The sequence below is a fragment of the Rana temporaria genome, chromosome 2, assembly GCF_905171775.1.
Source record: "Rana temporaria chromosome 2, aRanTem1.1, whole genome shotgun sequence".
Taxonomy (NCBI): domain Eukaryota; kingdom Metazoa; phylum Chordata; class Amphibia; order Anura; family Ranidae; genus Rana; species Rana temporaria.
Genome location: NC_053490.1, coordinates 397199867 through 397221106, shown reverse-complemented (window position 1 = coordinate 397221106; position 21240 = coordinate 397199867). Strand labels below are relative to the sequence as shown.

Genomic DNA, 21240 nt, shown 5'->3' with positions numbered 1-21240 from the left:
TTAGTTTTTGCGCTGTACCTACTCTCTTTTCACTTGTTCTTTAATTTGTATCTACAATTTTTGGTACTTGGCAGCATTTACACTTATATTGTTTCTGCGCGGTGTTTTTTTCTGTTAGAAATCTAATTTCTTTGAAAAAGTTTTTCTCATCTACTACAGAATCTGGAAGGTATATGTTTCCTGGTGTGAACCCAGAAGGGAGCATCCTAGGAAGTATGCCATTAATAGGATTCTTGCCTTTCCTCAGTTGGGCTTAAATATGAAGTTGGCCTTGAGCACTATCAATGGCCAGATCTCGGCCTTGTCGGTATTCTTTCAAAAACCGCTTGCCTCTCATTCCCTAGTCAAGGCCTTTTTTCAGGGAGCACTGCACTTGAATCCGCCAGCTAAGTCTCCCGTGTGCCCATGGGATTTGAATTTGGTATTATCTGTTTTACAGAAGTTACCTTTTGAACCATTACACCATGCTTCTTAAGTCTTTTTGACAAAGAAACTGTTTTTTTCTTGTAGCCATATCCTCGGCAAGAGGGTATCAGAATTGGCAGCTCTTTTTGTAAAGAACCGTATATATAATTATTCATGACAGGGTGGTGCTGCGTCCTCACCCGACTTTTTACCTAAGGTGGTTTCAGGTGTTCATCTGAATCAAGTATAGTCCTACCGTCTTTTTTCCAGATCCACAGTCTGCAGAGGAAGAAGGTCTACGCTCTATAGATGTTGTAAGAGCGGTGAAAGTTTATCTGCAAGCTACGGCTGAGATACGTAAGACTGGTTGTCCGTTTATTCTGCCAGGGCCCAGGGTGCATCACCAGGCCTCCATGGCTCAGATCTGTAAAGCTGCTACTTGGTCTTCGGTCCATACATTTACTAAGTTCTACCAGGTAGATGTAAAAGGGTACGAGGATGCCGCCTTCGGGCGTAGTGTACTGCAGGCAGCAGTATAAATCCTCTGGCCCGATGGCGGTCTTATTTCTGATCTGTGTCTCCCTCCCCTCAATTTTAGCATTGCTATGGGACATCCCATTCATTTATTAAGGCTCTGTGTCCCGTGATGTATGATCAAGAAAATAGGATTTTTTGATACAGCTTAACTGTAAAATCCTTTTCTTGGGAATACATCACGGGACACAGAGCTCCCACCCCTCTTCGGAGTTAAACGTGGAACACTTATTGCTTTGCTACAAAACTGAGGCACTCTCAATTTGGGAGGGGTTATATAGGGGAGAAACTCAATTTTAATTGGGTTAACCAGTGTCCAATCACCTGTGGTGACTACATAACCCAATTAAGTAATTAAGGCTTTGTGTCCCGTGATGTATTCCCAAGAAAAGGATTTTACAGGCAAGCTGTATTAAAAAATCCTATTTTAGCTTGCACATGATTGGATGATAAAATCAGCAGTGCTTCCCCTCACTTCAGATCTACCCCTCAGATTTACAGCGACTGCACTTCCAAGTGCACTTTCAGTGCAATTTCAAGTGTAGCGCAAAGTGGATTTGCCTTTCGTAAATAACCTCCTATGTGTGTGATTATATGTCAGTATTACATTGTATATCCCTGTATGTTGTGGTAGTTCAGGTACTTATCTAAAAAATGTTAAATGATCGATGCCACCCGCTGAAACCATCGCCTGTGAAAGGGAATTCCACATCCTTGCCACTCTTACAGTAAAGAACCCTCTACGCAGTTCAAGGTTAAACCTCTTTTTCTAATTTTAGTGAGTGGCCACTTGTCTTATTAAACTCTCTTCTGCAAAAAAGTTTTATCCCTATTTTGGGGTCAACAGTATGGTATTTGTAAATTGAAATCATATACCCTCACAAGCGCCTCTTCTCCAAAGAGAATAAGTTCAGTACTCACAACGTTTCTTTATATCTAATATCCTCCAGACCCTTTATTAGCTTTGTTGTCCTTCTTTGTACTCGCTCCATTTCCAGTACATCCTTTCTGAGGACTGGTGCCCAGAACTGGACAGCATACTCTAGGTGCGGCCGGACCAAAGTCTTGTAGAGTGGGAGAATTATCGCTTTATCCCTGGAGGTAATCCCCTTTTTAATGCAATGCCAAGCTGCTGCTATCATCTACTAGGACCCCCAGGTCCTTTTCCATCCTAGATTTTCCCCCTAGTGAGTTTATTGCATTCATATTTTTGCCATCCAAATGCATTATTTAACAATTTTCTACATTAAACCTCATTTGTCATGTAGTTACCCACCCCATTAATTTTCTCAGATCTTCTTGCAAGGTTTCCACATCTTACGGAGAAGTTATTGCCCTGCTTAGCTTAGTTTCGTCCGCAAATACAGAGATTGACCGGTTTACCCCCATACTCCAGGTTGTTTATGAACAATTGGTCCCATCGCAGAACCCCGGGGGACCCCACTTCCCACCCCTGACCATTCCAAGTATTCCCCATTTATAACCACCCTCTGAGCTTGCCCTTGTAGCCAGTTTTCAATCCATGTACTTACCCTATGGTCCATGGCAAAGGACCTAATTTTGTACAGTAAACAATTATAGGAAACTGTGCCAAATGCTTTTTCAAAATCCAGATACACCATGTCTATGGGCTTTCCTTTATGTAGATGGCAGCTCACCTCCTCATAGAGGGTTAATAGATTGGTTTGGCAAGAATGATTCTTCATGAATCCATGCTGATTATTGCTAATGATACTGTTTTCGGGGGCGTGGCCAGGCAGCGGATGTAGCCGGACGTGTCTGAAGTGAGCTCCGCCGAAAATCCTTCTATTCATCCTGCGGAAGAAATTTATACTCACCCACAGTCACACCGGAGGATTCCTTGTTGCTCGGGGAACACGTACATACCTTTCCCGGTGTCCTGGTCCCGCGATGTCGTCCGGCAAACGGCAGCTGGTGAACAAGCCAGCAGAGCTCATGGTCCAAAATGGCGCGTATGCAGGCCGCACAGCGAGGGAGAAACACCGCGAGGCAGCTGAAAAACTGTTCTCCAAGCCACTGTTGAAAGAACCTACGGCCTCCTCCAGCACTCCGGAGGACTCACCGAGCGGAGGATCCGAGGCGGATGACACAGTGCCCCTGGAGGACTCGGTACAGGCCGGACTACTATGGGACACAGTGAGTACTCCAGAGCAGGCCTCAGATAAGACACAGGGCCCGGGGAGTCCTACCATAGAGGGAGAACCCACGCTGAGAGATATATTCACTGCAGTCACTTCATGTAATGTATCCCTGGCAGTACTGACCACGGAAGTAAAAGGGATGAAGTCAGAAATCTCATTTCTCAGACAGGATGCCCAAAAAATGAGAGAAAGAACCTCAGCATTAGAGGAAAGAGTGAGCACCATTGAAGATGACATGGGGCCTATGCAGAGGGACCTGACCTACAATAACCATTTAATAGACCAACACTCTTCTCGTTTGGAGGAATTAGAGAACAGGATGAGAAGAAATAACGTAAGGGCTATAGGCCTACCTGAGAAAATGGAAGGAAAAAATCCTGTGGAGTTCATTGAGAAGTGGCTGATTGCAGCTTTTGGAAGAGAAGCATTCTCCCCTATGTTTTCTGTTGAACGGGCACACAGGGTGCCATCTAGACCCCCACAGCCTGGAGCACCGCCTAGACCATTCCTGTTTAAATTCCTACATTATCGGGACAGGGACGCCACTTTATACAATGCCAGAATTAATCCAGCAGCACTGAAGGTTGACAATACTAAAGTCTCCCTATTCCCGGACTTTTCTGCTGAGCTACAGAAGAAGAGAAGCAAGTTCCTGGATGTGAAACGCCGTCTGAGGGACCTCGACTTGAAATACGCCATGTTGTACCCGGCCCGCCTTCGGGTAGAGGTTTTTGGTGCTGTCCAATTTTTTGATTCCCCGGCCACTGCAGCACACTGGCTGGATCGGGAAGAGCAATCCATCAAAGAGGCGAGGGGTAGACGACCGGCAGACTGAAAAGAAAGTCTAATCTGATGACCCAGCATATTATGTGCTCACTTTCCTAGTTGCCTTTGTAAGGCGGTTTTTGTTCACTTTGGTCACTAAGGCCCAGAGTTTTGCTGTTGAGAAGCTCTAAGACACTGTGGTGCGCTTCCACTGTTGCCCCCAATAGGGTTGTTTCAGGCCCTAACTTGCCCCTTGGGTAAACTTTCGTTAGCCATGTTGGCTACATTACATATGATACTAAGGAGCGATGATCCAGACATGCTCTGCTCTCAGGAAACTGCTCTATATACTTCTTGGTTGTTTTTTCTGTTTTTTTTACTATTTTTTTCTATGCTCTCCCTAGCCTGTAGCCCACATGATCATGAAATAGGGTTCCCTTACTGCAGTAGACAAGGGTCCCAGAATGGTAGTATGCTTATTGCTTGTGTTATGCCTCTAACCTCCAAGATGGTCATAGATGATGCTTTAGATAATTTTTACTTATACGGTATAAGATTGTATTCTCCTACTGATATTAAGATTCCGGTAGCATGTCTAATATAACTAGGTGTCTGTCGTGGAATGTCCGAGGCCTGAATAGTCCGGTGAAGCGCCTTGAGGTACTGCGCACTATTAAAAGATTGGGCGCGGAGGTAATCTGTCTACAGGAGACTCACCTCCCCCCGGGTTCTACCCCAAAACTGGCAACTAGGCAATTTTGCCACCAATATCATTCTACCCATACGGTTTACTCGAGGGGAGTGAGTGTCCTGATCCGTAGTGGTACACAGTACACACTTATAAATGTTAAGATAGATCCCGAGGGCAGATATGTCTTTTTATATTGTTCCCTTTATGGGGTCAAATGTGTATTAGCGGGAGTGTATATCCCCCCACCATTCTCATCTAATGTCTTGAAAACACTGGCTGAATTTGTGTCCTGTCTTCCTGGTATTCCAGTCCTAGTAATAGGGGACTTTAATAACCTAATGGATCACGAAAAGGACAAACTTAAGACTGGTGCGGGACAGGGGGGACATGATAGGAAGGGTCCCACACCTTTTGCCCGTTTAATTGAGGAATTAGGCCTGTTTGATGTCTGGAGACTGCATAACCCTGATTCTAGAATTTATTCCTGCAGGTCAGCTTCTGTAGGGGGATTGTCAAGGATAGACATGGGTTTCGGTAATGGTCTTTTACTACCATTGGTACGGAACTCGGCATACCACCCGAGACACACTTCCGATCATTCCCCGTTTACGGTAGATCTGGGCCTGGGTGAAAGACGAGGTAAAACACTGTGGAAACTCAACCCGTTCTGGTTGTCTCTTATTCCGGAACCAGACCCAATCCCGGCATTACTTAGTGAGTTCTTTAGGGATAACTTAGGCACGGCGGACATTCATGTGGTGTGGGATGCGGCTAAAGCCTTTATGAGAGGCCAATTTATTAGAACTATCAACCAAATTAAATCGGGCACAAAGGAATGGGAGACACGTGTGTTAGAGGAAGCTCGCAGCTCAGAGGCAGCCTACGTAGCAGATCCATCTAATGATGGCTTAAAAAGACAGTGGATGGCCTCCCATACCATGCTTAAAGACCTATCGTTTCAACTTGCAGAAAACAAAAGGTTCTTCCTACAACAGAGACATTTTGAGGAGGGTGAAAATACAGGTCATATGCTGGCGATCCTGGCTAGATCACAGCAACCCCCTTCTCATATTGCAGTGGTAGCGGATGCGGGGGGGACACTATGCCACTCCACACGTTCCATTATAACTTGCTTCCAAGAATTTTTCCAAAACGTATACTCATCTAAGGTCAGCCCCACTAGTGAACAGTTGCACTCTTTCTTGGATAAATATCAGCTACCAAAATTTCCTGGGTCGGATGTAGCCATGCTTAATGCTCCCCTTACTAGTGAGGAACTTCTGGAGGCACTGGCGCAGGCACATAATGGGCGGGCGCCAGGGGCTGACGGTCTTCCCTCTGAGATTTATTGCAGATACTCTGAGCAACTCATCCCCATTTTACTAAAAGTTTATAATACGGCTTTTGAAACTGGAATTCTACCCCCGTCTATGAATGAGGCCCTGGTTGTGGTTCTGTTGAAGCCTGGTAAGGATCCTCTCTCACCAGACTCCTATAGACCGATCTCTCTCTTGACATTTGACATTAAGTTGCTGGCTAGAGTTCTGGCCACCAGACTCTCCAAATGTATTCATCAAGTAATACATAGGGATCAGTCGGGCTTCATCCCTACGAGGTCCACAGCACAAAACCTGCGTAGGCTATTCCTAAATATACAGGTGCCGGTGGACAACCCAGGTAATAGAGCTATATTCTCTCTAGATGCGGCCAAGGCATTTGATAGTGTTGAATGGCCTTATCTTTGGGAGACTCTGCATAGATTTGGGGTGGGACCATCCTTCCTAAAATGGGTTCAACTACTGTATAGCGCCCCGACTGCAAGAATGAGAATTAATGGGGAGGTCTCTGACTCTTTCAGGCTCTTCCGGGGCACGCGGCAGGGGTGCCCCCTGTCACCCCTGCTGTTTGCCCTAGCCCTAGAGCCCTTGGCAATACATATGAGAGCTTCACCCGACATTACAGGTTTCATCCGAGGTGCAGGGCGGGATGTCATTTCTTTATTTGCAGACGATACTCTGCTGTATTTGGGTGATACTCAAAAGTCGCTGGGGAATGCGATGTCCTTGATCGCAGGCTTTGGCGAACTATCAGGATTCAGCATTAACTGGAATAAATCAGTACTTATGCCTCTAGACCCCCTAACAGACAGCCTGCCTGACTGCGCTAGGGATGTTGTGGTAGTGAATGAGTTTAAGTACTTGGGAATTCTGGTCACGCCAGACCCCTCCCAATATCTCTCTCTGAATCTGGCACCATTGCTACAAAAATTCAGACAGAAATGTGCGTCCTGGAAAAAACTTCCACTATCAGTTACAGGCAGAGCGAACCTCATTAAAATGGTGTGGGCCCCCCAGCTTCTGTATGTTTTCCACAATACCCCGATTTGGATTCCCCACAGGTGGTTTGCTCAGATAGATGCCCAGTTCAGAGATTTAGTTTGGGGTGGTAAGGTGGCACGTATAAAACTTGCCACATTACAACTAGCCAAGGATCAGGGTGGTTTAGCTGTCCCTCATGCCCGCTACTACTTTATAGCATCGCAAATACAGCATATAGGAAACTGGGGGGAGGTAGACCTCGGAGACCCAATACGAGCCATATTACTCCCGTCGGGGCCAATGCTACCAGCGGTGTCTTACTTGGAAGCAGGACTCACACACCTGGACCAGACCTTACCTACGGTGGTGCTGCTTAATACGTTGTGGAAATACGTTCGTTCCAGTCTCAATGTCAGGGGGGTATGCCCCTTTACTCCCATTTGGAAAAATTCCTACTACAGGGAACTTTTTAAATTAGAAGGCTTCAGGACCTGGGTAAATGCAGGTATACACTATATCACACAATTGTTTAGTGGCCCAACCCTCAAATCGTTTGTTAATCTGCAGGAAGAGTATGGTCTGCACAGAACTCAGTTCTATAAATACTTACAACTGAGACATGCAGCCCAGAGGGAAGTCAGGCTCTCTCCAATCTTGCTAATAAGGCACCCCCTTCATAAAGATGTGCTTTTTAATGTGGACAAGAAGGGCATGATTTCCCTTGTATACTCCAGACTGCTTAATGTAACACATGATGCATCGGCATTACCATGTAGGAAAGGGTGGGTATCGGACCTAGGTCCCATCGATGGGGATACATGGGAGCTGTGTTTGACATCCGCCCCTCTGGTCTCGGTATCGGCGCAACACAGACTTTCTCATCTATTTCTCCTCCATAGAGTATATAGAACACCCACTCGACTACATAAATGGGGTATACGGGATTCCCCAATATGCCCAAAATGTAATGTGCAGGAGGGAGATTTATTACACATGATGTGGAAGTGTCCAAAACTCTTCCGATACTGGAAATATGTTATTGATACTATATCCCAGGCGTATGGCTTTCCGTTGCCTCATGACCCGGTGGTGTGTCTGCTGGGTGGCCTCGAGGTACCTTCGCTGTCTCCCGGTGGCCATACAGCCGTACTTAGACTACTGTATGTGGCTCGCAAGGCCATCGCCAGATATTGGATCACTCCCCGAGTGCCTACAGAGGGTCAATGGGTAAAGCTGGTAAATAATCTACTGATAAGGGAAAAAGTCACATACCAACACAGAAATGCTCTTAAGAAATTCTACTCATTATGGCAACCCTGGCTGGACGTACCAGGCCTGGGACCCACGCAATTGATTATGGAAAGGCTATTGCAGGGATAAATAGATAGGATATGAGTCGAGATGGGCTGGCAAAGAGTGGGATGAATAATGTTCAAATAGTTTTTTGATCCTTGGAGCAGAGTGTGGGGCGAGGGATTCAGAACCAGGAGGTGGTTTAAGAATCAATGTGTTTGTTACAAATGTAAATGTTATTGCTTGCATTATGGCGGGGTAGGTTAAATAATTATTGCAATTAGAGGGTAGGGCAACATAGGATAGACGGCCTGAACGCAAATTGAATAAGGTTATATCCAAAGTACAGGTAGAATCTGGCTTTTCTTGGCCGCTGTCTAGGGGGGGTAAGCTCCTCTCATGTTTGATTTAGCTCATGTAATTATGATTGCACGACTTTTACCTGCCTCTCTCTTAATTTGGCATATGTTCACCCTGAATGTAATGATACTGTCTGTGTATGTATCCTAAAGTATTGTTTTACTATTTTTTGCATCAATAAACCTTTTTCTTGATTTAAAAAAATGATACTGTTTTCATTACTAAAATCTTGTATATAGTCCCTTATCATCCCCTCCAAGAGCTTGCATACTATTGATGTTAGGCTAACTGGTCTGTAATTCCCAGGGATGTATTTTGGCACTTTTTTAAATATTGGTGCTACATTGGCTTTTCTTCAATCAGCTGGTACCATTCCAGTCAGCAGACTGTCAGTAAAAATTAGGAACAATGCTCTGGCAATTACTTGACTGAGTTCCCTAAGTACCCTCAGGTGCAAGCCATTTGGTTCCCGGTGATTTATTAATGTTAAGTCTAATAAGTCTATTTTTAATTCTGTCCTGTTAGCCATAAGGGTTACTGAAGCCCCCCCCCATTCCCTCGTGAAGACTGAGGGAATAAATTCAATACATCTTAGTGCTTTCCTGGGGTTTACACAGCTTCTCCCATGTCACGTACCTTGTGGCTGAGCCTGACGTGCAGAAGGAGGCCTCTCATACAGCCAGACTCGAGAACCACTGATGTTACGACAGTGGTCGCAGGAGTGCGGTGAGGTACAGGTACCTGTGTGATCTCTCCGCTGGATGTAGAGGTGAGCGGTAAATTTGTTCACCAGAGCTAGATGGTATGCTGGAACTGAAGACAGCAGACCTCTGGTTGGCAGATAGCGATAGCAGCAGTAGTGTCTGGATGTGTGGTTGGACAAGCCAGGTCGGTAACAAATGGGCAGATGCAGGCATAGACAGCAGGTAAAGGGTCATCAGGAGATAGGCAGGGTTTGGCAACGCATGATCAAGCGGATATCAGAAGGCAGTGCAAAGGCCAGAACAAGCCAAGGTCAAAGTAGGTAGCGACCAAGCAAAGTCAGGAGTAAGCACAGGAATCAACAGGATAAGTTGCAAGGAAAACGGGAGTAGCTGCAGATCAAACAGTAAAGGACTAGTGCAGCTACTGCACTTATATAGGCCACTGTGTGCCAATGTAAACGGCTAACATGCACGAATGCACACATCCGTTCGCAATAGTGTGCTTTTGCGTATGCGCACTGGCGCGCGTCTATTTACAGCTGGATGGGTACCAGTAAGTCTGCGCCTGCGCACTTCTATGCATCTATGGGCCATTACAATATCGTGACTTATAGTATTGTTAGGCCTCAGGCTTCAAGCAAAGCTGCTTCACGTACACCCACCCAAGGCCGGGGGCCTGAGTGGAAGGGAGCATCAACTGGCCTACCCAAATGTGTATACAGTGGGGTCCCTCCCAAAATCCATACCAGACCCACCATATTATGGTGTAGCCAAAAACATACTGGAAGTCGGTAAATGTTTGGATAATTGTGTGTACCTGTGTCCAAAAAGTCTGCAGAGCTGAGCAGGACCATAAGATATGAAGCATATCACTGATTCCTGGATGCATCCCAAGCAAGACATACTACTGAGGGGTAAATAAAGTTCAGTAGGGAAGGGGTGCAGTATCGGTGTGTTACTGTTTTGTACTAAGACTCCTGGTATTTATTACTGATAGAGGACCGATAGGAAAGCATTAGTATTTTGGATTGTGCTGTCGTTGAAAGAAGAGTATGGAGGTACAGTTACCAGCGATCCACAAAGCAGAGTAGGGGTTGAAATATCTCTATAAGTTTTTTTTAGGTGCATGTTGCAACAGAACAACCGTTTGAAATTCCTTCTGAAACTGAATCATAGGGCATATAGAAGGCAGGCTTTGGGTAAGGATCTAAGATCATATGTTATCTGAAAGATCCTTAAGGGAGGGGCCCAATAGTATCAAGTCAGGGACTTGTATCACATATTCAGTCATTACCTACACTGAGTACCTTGTCTATGATGATGCTCATACTATGTTTTCCTGACAAAGAAGGTTGAATGTCCTATTGTATAAGCCGGAACTTGGGATTTCACAGGAAGAGAAATATGGGGGAGGAAGAAGGTTATAGACTATATCCTGTGAATGCATTAATACAGATACACCCGGTTAGTGCTATAATTGAATGTTTGTGTAGGTCTAGGGTTGGTAGCTCAGGGCACCCTGGCCATATCTTTAGTGGAGAGGGAGAAATAGTCTGTTCCATTGCTACTCATAGTTTTTTAATCTGCATGCTGTGTTTAATTCAAGCAGGTTTTGAGGCCCATACAGAATTGTTAAGTTGGATTGCATAGATTTGAAGTATGATAAGCGTATGTGAGTTGGGATTGTTTGCAGGAGGTACAAAATGCAGAATAGCATATTTTGTTTGGGTATATTGTAGCTCTGCATTCATGAAAAACGTTTGTTTGCCAATGTTAATGAATAGCTGGTAAAAACGGTAAGCAGAGGTGAGGTCCCTCAGTAGTAGGATTCCAGGTACTTGATTTGAGATGGTGCCGATTTAAAAGCAAAGTTTTTATTCTGAGTCTGTGTATGGTTGTTGTTGTTGGTAGTATTTGATTTAGAGCTTTAACTTTTGGTAATTGATATGGAGGTTTCTATAAGTGTCAAAGTCAGCCAACAGGTTGGGAATGGTGACATCTGGGTTACTGAGAAAGAACAGAAATTCATTCTCCATAGGCAGAGACTTTATGTTGATACCCATCTTCTTCAATTTCCTATATGTCTGCGTTCGCATTGACAGTTGTTAGGAGTAACGCTAATGTTAGAATCAAAACATGGGTGAAAGGGGACACCTTTCATGAAGGAACATTTTTTATATTTTAATCTATAGTCTTTGTAGAGCTAATTCAAGTGTTACAAAGCCACCCAATCTGTAGCAAGGTGTTAGAACCCATTGGAATTTTTGGGGAGAATTCTACTGCAATGCTCCTGGGTGCTACTAGATGTCCCCACATGTATGCAAAATATCTGTGTAGGAACTGTTTTGGTGAGCGCAGCATACGGCTAATGTCTTCTCTGCTGTGGGCATCTTGGAGAGGTCTGTGTTGCAATTGGACACCGAGCTCTTGCGAGATATAGGTGCCCGTTTTGGCATGGACATGGTATATAATGTAAATACCCTGTGCTGCCTCACAAGGAAGTCCTGCATTGGAAAGCAGAGGGGACAGTCACTATCAGTGAAGAGTTTAGTCCACATGGCAGGGAGCAGGTCTACTTCCCAATAAAGTAGAACTTTTTTTTATATGAAGAGAGTGAGACCATGAGGAGAAGCACAGTTCTACCTTTTACGAGGGTTCCCCTTTGGGAAAGCAGGCAAGCTCCAAAATACAGCAGGAGGGAGACTTAAAAGTGGTGTGAGTACTTATGCTGTTTAGGATTTTGCCCTTAACTAGGAGACCCGTCTGGGCACAGACTGGACAGAATTTGCAAGTAGTAGTCTGCCAATCGATCACCAGTTCTGTGGCATGAAGTGAGAGAATAAAGGTTTGGATGGCTGCACTCGAATGCAAACACCTTTATTACAGTGAAAAAGAATCCATACAGAAGCAGAGGTACAGATACCTCTGACACGTTTCACACCCTTACTGGTGCTTAGTCATAGCTTTTTTTTAGAAAATGTATTGTAAACTACATGTTACAATTAAATGAATAAACAAATGAAACATATGCATTAAATTGACATTAAACAACCTGAACCCGCTAAATTTAACACTAAGAGAGCCGGTGGTTATGAAACCTGTCAGCACTCATAGAAGTGAGACACGTCTCATTCAAAATTCAACCCGACTGTGGCGAGGTCTCTCATTGCTGATGTTATTGCATTGAGAGGCTCCTCCACTGTGTACTTCCTCAGGTCTGACTCTGGGTTGTATTTATTGAGTCTTTGACGGTACAAATACTGAGATCTGATTTTCAGTCAAATGTTATTGGTGTAACTCTTGCTTTGTTTTCCCTGACAAGTAAAACATCATACCCTTTTTTTTGCTAAAAAAAAAAAATTCAACCCGATTGGCTTTCTAGTGTTAAGACTAAAGATCCAGAACTCTTCTCTTTTGCACAAAGCTCTGAACCTATCACCTCCTCTAACAGACACTACAATCCTCTCAAGCCCCTGTATAACTAAACTTGAAACATTCTTATTATGAAGTTCATTCCAATGTCTGGCTACATTAGTGGAGTTGTTTTTCTCTACGTCAAATAAGTGGTCACAAAGACGATCTTTCAATCTACGAGTCGTCCAACCTACATATTGAATGCAACATGGCTCACATGTAATGATATAGAACAGAAACATTGTGTTACAATAAATGAAGGAATCTTAAATGGCAGGGAGCAGGTCTACTTCCCAATAGAGTAGATCCTTCTTCATATGAAGAGAGTGAGACAATGAGGAGAAGCACAGTTCTATCTTATACAAGGGTTTCCCTTTGGGAAAGCAGGCAAGCCCCAAAATACAGCAGGAGGGAGACTTAAAAGTGCTGTGAGTACCTATGCTGTTAAGGATCTTGCACTTAACTGGGAGAGCCTTCTGGGCACAGACTGGACAAAATTTGCAAGTAGTCTGCCAATGGATCACCACTTTTGTGGCATGAAGTGTTTGGGTCCCCCCTTCTCCTGAAAATTAACATAAACATTGTTCCCTGTTATTTTTAGGAGTTTGGTTTTTCAGTGGGCCCCTTGAGGCAGATGCCTGGTGCTACTGCTGTGGAGAAGGCCATTTAAAGTAATTCTTTCCCCGATAGCACTAAAACTGTATAGAAGAGAGCACAAAAAGGGAGAAAAAAAGGCGCACCAGCCTCGTGTACTACCGTTTGACAGTTTTAATGGAATAACATAATAATGAAAACTACTCACAAACAAAGAATGATAAAAGGCTTGTCAAACGATAATTAAAATACCCCTCGACCACACTCCGGAATGTAGGGGGGGTGGCGAGGTGCATTGCTGCTGGCTTACGCGTTTCGAGGTAACAGAGACCTCTTCCTCAGAGCCCAGCAGTGGAGATGCCATGCACACACATGCACTGCAAGAATTATATACTTTGATACATTGAAAGTAGTACATGTTAGAATTGATCAGAGGGCATGTTAGTTCCACTGTTTGACTTATTTATCTTTCTCTTTCCTTCTACTGTGAGAGGCATTTGTCCTATCTCACTCACTTTCACTTTTTTGACTGTGTGCTCCAGTGGCAGCTGATGGGTTGCCACCTTCCCGGGAGACAGACGGGAAGACAGCGATCCACCCCCCCACCCCGGCGTAAGATTACAAGAATGCAGCGGCGATCCACCACCACCCCTCCGCGGGAGACTGAGCTTAACTTAGGCAGCGGGAAGGAAAAGTCAGACTGTTGCTTCTCCTCCCCACTGAACAGGAAGTGTGTCCTGAGACCTGATTGGCCAGGGAGTCGACTCCCTGGCCAATCGGGTCTCAGGACCTGCTTCCTGATTGGCTGGGAGGAGAATCAGGAAGCCAATTGTAAATATTAATTTGCTATTGTCACAAAACTGGGTGGGCTCAGGGAGCACTGCGCCCCAAGTCTACACCTTTTTCGAAGCCAGTTAGAGCCTCAGGCTCCAATCATGTGCTTAAAAAAAACCCAGTTGGAATCCATGTGTCCCTGCATGTAGATTAGTTGCCAAACGCATGGATTAGGGGGGTGGCGCCCCTGCACCCCGTATGGACGGGTTGCCACTGGTGTGCTGCCAAGCATAAAATGGGAAAGTTTTTCTCTAATTTGCATATCAATAATGCATTGGAAGGTTAGAGGTAACTGATAATATTTTAGCAATTAGGAAATTGGTAGTTTTACCTCAAAATTGTATTTGGCAAAATCATCTGCTCATTCCTCTTCTAATAGGAATGCATCCTAATGCCAACTTCTTTTTTAGGCTGCATTCACACCTAGGCGACAAGTAACGCCGCGTACGCGGCGTATTTTGCCGTGATTTTGTTTACTTTTTTTTTTTTTTTACAAAGAATTAAACATTGCTGTCTATGGCCGAACGCCAATGCCGCCTGAAAAAAAGGGTCCGGGACTTGTTTTCAGGCGGCAGGCGGCAGGCGTTTCGGTGTTCGGCGTGAGATGTGAACCATCTCATAGACAGCAATGTAATTTCGCCCCTCCAGCGTATCGAGCGTCGGGCGTTTTGTCGCCAAGGTGTGAATGGAGCCTTAGGCCCCGTACACACGATAGAATCCATCCGCTGAAAAATCCCAGCAAATGGGTTTCAGCGGATAGATCCTATGGTGTGTACACTCCAGCGGATCTGTTTCCGCGGATATTTATCCCCTGGGATGGATTCCAGCAGATCGAATATTTGCTGACATGCCAAACAAATCCATCTGCTGGAATCCATCCCAACGGATGGATCCGCTGGTCTGTATAGACTCACCGGATCCATCCGTCCGAAGGGATCCCCCGCATGCGTCGTAATGATTAGACGCATGCGAGGAATTCCTTATATGACAACGTCGCACACGTCGCCGCGTCATAATCGCGGCGACGGCGCGACACGTCATCGCCAGAGGATTTCGGCGCGGATTTCAATGCGATGGTGTGTACACTCCATCGCATGAAAATCCGCCGAAATCCTCGAGAGGATTTATCCGCGGAAACGGTCCGCTGGACCGTATTCGCAGATAAATTCTCTCGTGTGTATGGGGCCTAAAGCTTACATCCAACACTCCCAGCTGTGTTCTGCGCCAAACAGACGGTCACACCTTTCTCCCCCCACTGATTGTAAAATTTTAATCTTCCCGGCAGAGGACTATTATATAGATATTTGGGTACATTTAGAACGCGCAAACACTTTACTTTTTAATACATGCATAGATTTATTTTGCATTTCTCCATTGAAAACAAGAACACCACACACAAACCAATTTGCCTTGTGTCCCAATTTGGAAAACATCTATTCGCATAATATATGTACTTATATAAATGTCTTATATGAATTATTAAGCTGGCTTGTTTACATGATCATTTAAAAAGGACCGATGGATTTTTTCATCAGATATCCGATGAAGCTGACTTTCATCAGTCTTGCCTACACACCATCAGTTAAAAATCCGTTTGAGTCAGAACGCGGTGACGTAAAACACTACGACGTGCTGAGAAAAATTAAGTTCAACGCTTCTGAGCATGCGTCGACTTGATTCTGAGCATGCGTGGATTTTTAACCGATGGACTTGCCCACAGACGATTGTTTTTTTCTAATCATTTTTTTAACCATCAGATCATTTTAAAACAGGTTCTAAGTTTTTTCACCGATGGGAAAAAAAACGATGGGGCCCACACACGATTGGTTTGTCCAATGAAAACGGTCCATCGGACCGTTTTCATCAGACAAACCGATCGTGTGTACAGGGCATGATACTGATTAAACATGGATCATTTTTTTTTTCATTCAGCCGAAGGATTGAGCAAGTAAAACTGACCTGATTCCCCCACCTTCAGAATACACAGATCTTTGGGAATGATTGTTACACGACAGTGAAGGAGGCATTTAGTGAAGCATCAATGCACAGTCAATCCAAGGAGCTTTGTTAAGCCTACAATGTTTCCTATTGTATGAAAGTCAGTGTAACTCTTTAATGTTCATATTTTTTTTCCCATGATGTCTGCATGTAAACAGTAAAAAAAAATACTGAACCTTTATGGGGAGTGTTTGGAGATAGGGAGTATGCCCCCCTCTTGGTATGAGGCTCATGTGGTCCTGCTCCCCAAGCCTGAGAAGGACCCCCTTTACTGTTCGTCCTACAGGCCTATTGCGCTGCTAAACATGGACCTCAAGATATTGACCAAGATGGTGGCCAATCGGTTGATGTCCTGCTTAGACCATTTGATATCTCCTGACCAGACGGGGTTCATGCCCAAAAAGGCTACTGACATTAACATTCGCAGGGTATACACGCACACGCAAATCGACAGAGAAATATCTCACGGGGGGGCCCTGGTGTTCTTCGATCTGGAAAAGGCGTTCGACTCCATTGATTGGGGCTACATGACGCGGGTGCTGGAGCGTATGGGCTTTGGGCCTGTATTTCTCAAATGGATATCGTTGCTGTATGATAGACCAGTGGCGGCAATTCGTCTGAATGGCGAGGTATCGGGCGCCTTTCCAGTATCCAGGGGCACCAGGCAGGGTTGTCCCCTGTCACCGGGCCTGTTTGCCCTGGTGATGGAACCCTTGGCGATTGCGTTGAGATCTTCGCCCCTAATCCAGGGTATCAGGGTGGGCACTTTGACTGAGTCGGTAACTCTTTATGCGGACGACCTAGTTTTATTTCTGGGGGATACTGGCCCCTCTTTACATGCCGCACTGTCACTGATGGGCAAATTTACTGAGGTATCCGGCCTCAAAGTCAACTGGACCAAATCCAAAATCCTCCCACTCCGCTCCCATGTGTCCCCTGGAGGGGCCGACCCCTCAAACCCCCTACAGTGGGTGACCCAAATTAGGTACTTGGGGCTACAGATTACTAACTCCGTAACGAACTTTGTCGAACTTAACGTGTCCCCATTGCTGAATGTCGTCTCCAAAAAATTGAACTCCTGGAAAAATCTCCCCCTGTCCCTCATAGGTAGGGTTAATCTTCTTAAAATGAAGATCCTTCCTCTCCTGCTCTATACGCTTAGGAACGCCCAAGTGTGGATACCAAAGATGGTTTTCAAGGCCATAGATGGCATGATATCCTCTTTCCTGTGGCAGGGTAGTTCACCCCGCCTTAAGTTGACCATTCTCCAACAGCCATGGGGGGAGGGAGGCCTGGCGGTGCCCAATTTTTCTAAATATTTCCTGGCCGGCCAGTTGACGGTAGCACACCGTTGGCTGACTTCTGCTCCGGATGATGCCGCGGTGTCGCTGGAAGCTGCTTGCGTGGGCTCCTATGAGGCACTCTCCCGGTTAGTCTACAGGGGCCCGAGGGCCCCGTACCCCTTAACGCCTTCCATGAGGTCAGTGATCAGAGCATGGGTCGTGGCGCAAGCATTAAGACCTACTGATCGTGCTACCTTCTCCCCCCACGCGCCCCTATGGAGAAACCCCAACCTGGTCCACTTTCTGGACTACCCGGACCCGGTGGTATGGACGGCCTATGGGATTAAGACCTTGAGCCATGTTGTAGTAAATGGTACCTTAAGAACGTTTGATGACTTGAAAATGCGACATGACCTACCCAATACCCATTTTTTTAGATACCTACAATTGCGCCATGCGTTTCAGGCACAGTTCGGAGGGAATCCGTTGGTTCTGGAGTCTGGGGACCTGGAGTCACTGGCTCGTAGTGAACCACTTCCCAAGGAGGTTTCCAGCCTCTATAGAGACCTTTTCCCCGAGACCACCGGGTTGCTGTCGCCTTGTAGGCGTGCTTGGGACTCGGTGACCACGGGATTGGACAGGGACGACTGGGACGATGTCTGGGGGGCGGCTTTCCAGGCCTTAGTCTCTACAAGAGACAGACTTATACATTACAAGTTCCTACATAGGGCGTACCTGACTCCTGCCAGGCTGGCTAGCATGTTCAGGGGTCAGGGATCGGCCTGCTGGCGGTGCTCCGCGCCTACTGCAGATTTTATGCATATTTTTTGGGAATGCCCCCAGATTCAGGCGTACTGGCAGGCAGTGGTAGATTGCATCCGGTCGGTCACTACTATTTCAATCCCCATGACTGTAGAGGTGTGCTTGCTACTTTTGGTCGAACCCCTAGCGACGACTAGGGCTGTAAGGACGCTTCTCATTCTTGTGCTCTTCTATGCTAAGAAACGAATCATTCTTTCTTGGAAAAGTTCCTCTGCCCCGACGGTGACAGCCTGGAAGGTATTAGTCAACAAAGCCATCCCATTTTACAAAGCCACATACTTGAGTAGAGGGGCATTGACCAAGTTCGATAAGGTGTGGGGGGGTTGGATGGCCTCCACAGACACGGTGTCAAACTAAGTCACATCGATGGAGAAGTTCAGTGCCTGGCAGCTACAGTGGTCGGGGAATCCTGAATGGGAGGAACTGGGGAGAACTACGACCCGCACGCATAGGGGGGACAATTCAGGTCTGTGGAGGATCTTGGGGTAAGCTAATGCTATGGATGGGCTCCTTGGGAGAGAATGGGGCCATACGTCTTTGGATTTGGCACTGGAGCTGGGTGTAGGTGGAAGAGTCTCAGGTATATTGTATGGGGGGGATCGGTTGTGCTCTGACCCATATCGTCATTTCCATCCATCCTAGCCCGTTCAGCACCTGCTGACGGGGTTCAATGTGAGCATTTCGGTCCCCCCATTCCTCCCCCCCCCCCTCTTCCCCCCCCCCCTTCCCCCCCCCCTTTTTTTTTTTTTTTTTCTTCTTCCCTTTCCTCCCTTCAGTTTTTGTCATGTTTGGGTTCTGTACACCGGTCTCTGTGTTTTAACCGGTCAATGTTGGTCACATATGTGGCCTGTTATTGTATATGTGTTTTGAAAACTTAATAAAAAATAATTTTACAAAAAAAAAAACAGTAAAAAAAAGGGGACACATGTTATTTATTATTATATCAATTATCTAATTTACAGATACAGTTGTAACTCTTGGCTCTAATTTATAATTATTTTAAACATTGTATTTTTTCTTCTAGTCTTCCTGTTTATCCAGCCTCTGTATGCCATATGGGCCTGTTTTCGTTCTTGTCCATCAAGCTGTGTATGCACTCAGGAACGAAACTGTTCTGTACTATGTGATCGCATTGGACTGCACGAGATCCCTAATGAATTCCCATGTGAAGCTTCTTTTATTAACCTAGATAAAAACAACATCAAATTTCTTTCTGAGCGGGCTTTTGGGACTTTGCCTTCATTAAAATGTCTCTCACTGAGCCACAACAACATATCTTTCATCACCCCAGGGGCTTTCAAAGGGCTACCCAACCTGATTGAGCTCAAAATGGCTCATAATGATTATATACGCTATTTACACACTCGAACATTCTCTGCTCTCAAGAAACTGGTAAAGCTGCATTTAGCAGACTGCAATTTGTTCAATATTCCAGATCGAATATTTTTAGACCTTCCTTTACTGGAGGAACTTATGCTTTTTCAGAACAATTTCCGTAGGATTCCAGGAACTATCCGAGGTATGCGCAATTTGACTCATGTTTATTTAGAGAGTAACAGAATTGAGGCTGTTGCCTATAATTCTCTTCAGGAATTGCCAAATCTTAAATATCTTAATCTCCAAGACAATAAAATAAATGTAATTCATGATAAGTCTTTCCAAGATTGCCATAAGATGGAGTATCTGTTCCTTAATGACAATTTGCTGAATGAGTTGCCAGAAAACTCCTTTAAAGGATTAAAAAAATTAAAAATGCTAAATTTGGCTGGAAACTCCATACGGAACATCTCATCTTCATGGTTTCAAGATCTAATTGAGCTGGAAATCCTTTATCTAGACAGGAATAAAATAAGCTATATTGAGGAAGGGGCTTTTGAAAATCTCACCAGCTTAGTAGCCTTACACCTAAATAGCAACAATTTGACAACATTGCCATTTGAGGTCTTCCGACCCGTTTATTTCATAGGCAGATTGTTTCTTTTTAAGAATCCATGGGAATGTGACTGCAGGATTGAATGGTTAAGAGATTGGATGGAGAATTATAAATTGGTTCGTGACATTCCCTGTTCAGCTCCAACATCTCTTGCAGGCATTGACCTAAGCAATGTTTTATTTAAAAGGTCAGAAGAAGGCACCTGCCTTGACCCAAACGAACAAAATTTTACCTATTATGTTGCCCTTCCTACTGAAAGGCTTCCATCGACCATGGAATCAAAACTAAGCAGTCTTATCTCAAAACTTCTCCTACCAAAAGGAAATTATGAAGATTTGGGCAATACAACAGAAGGCTTTGACAACAGCACGTTCTCGGATGTAAATGGAAACACAGCGTACCTGTCTTTTTCAACATATATTGTTGCATATGTTGTGCTTGTTATCAGTTATACAACTGTTATAATTTAGGTCTTTAGTTACTATATTATATTTTCAGAATAAGAAATGTAAATAAATTGTGATTCTAGTCCAGAATTTATTGATCATCCAAAGACAACTGTTTGAGGAATTTTTAAATTAACATATCAAACAAACTAACTTGCTGTTAAAGAGGGAATCTACTGACTGTTTATGAAAGTTTTAGGCCCCTTTTACACGGGCTGATTTGTCCACCTGTCAGTTTTTTAGGCGTGGCCGATCGGACCATCTATTGCTCAATTGGAGCGTCATGTGTCAGTTGACACCCACCGACATCTCATCCTGCCTGCTAAAAACAGATAGATGGTGATCTGTTCTCCATCTGTCTAGTGCATGGGTCTTCAAACTACGGCCCTCCAGTTGTTCAGGAACTACAATTCCCATCATGCCTAGTCATGTCTCTGAATGTCAGTGTGTTACAATGCCTCATGGGATGTGTAGTTCTACAACAGCTGAAGGGCCGTAGTTTGAGGATCCCTGGTCTAGTGGATCGGATGCGCATTGGGTGTAAACGGAAAGGCGGTCCGCTTACATTCGACCACCCATAAAGGACAGTAGGCTGTGTCTGTTTGCTCTGCCCCCTCAAAAAAAGACAGTAAGACAACCTTTTTTTTCTTGAGAAAATATTTTTACCCAGTACAAAAAATAATT

General features: G+C 44.9%; 1 protein-coding gene across 1 annotated transcript in view; it reads left to right on the top strand.

Moving 5' to 3' along the window:
* The window catches only part of NYX (nyctalopin), a 34918-nt gene extending 13945 nt beyond the window's left edge, over positions 1 to 20973 (top strand). The window contains exon 3 of the mRNA XM_040338090.1: positions 19202 to 20973. Coding sequence (XP_040194024.1) covers positions 19202 to 20580 — 1379 coding nt within the window. The 3' untranslated portion in view covers positions 20581 to 20973. The remainder of the gene's footprint in view (positions 1 to 19201) is intronic.
* Positions 20974 to 21240: the final 267 nt, after the last annotated feature.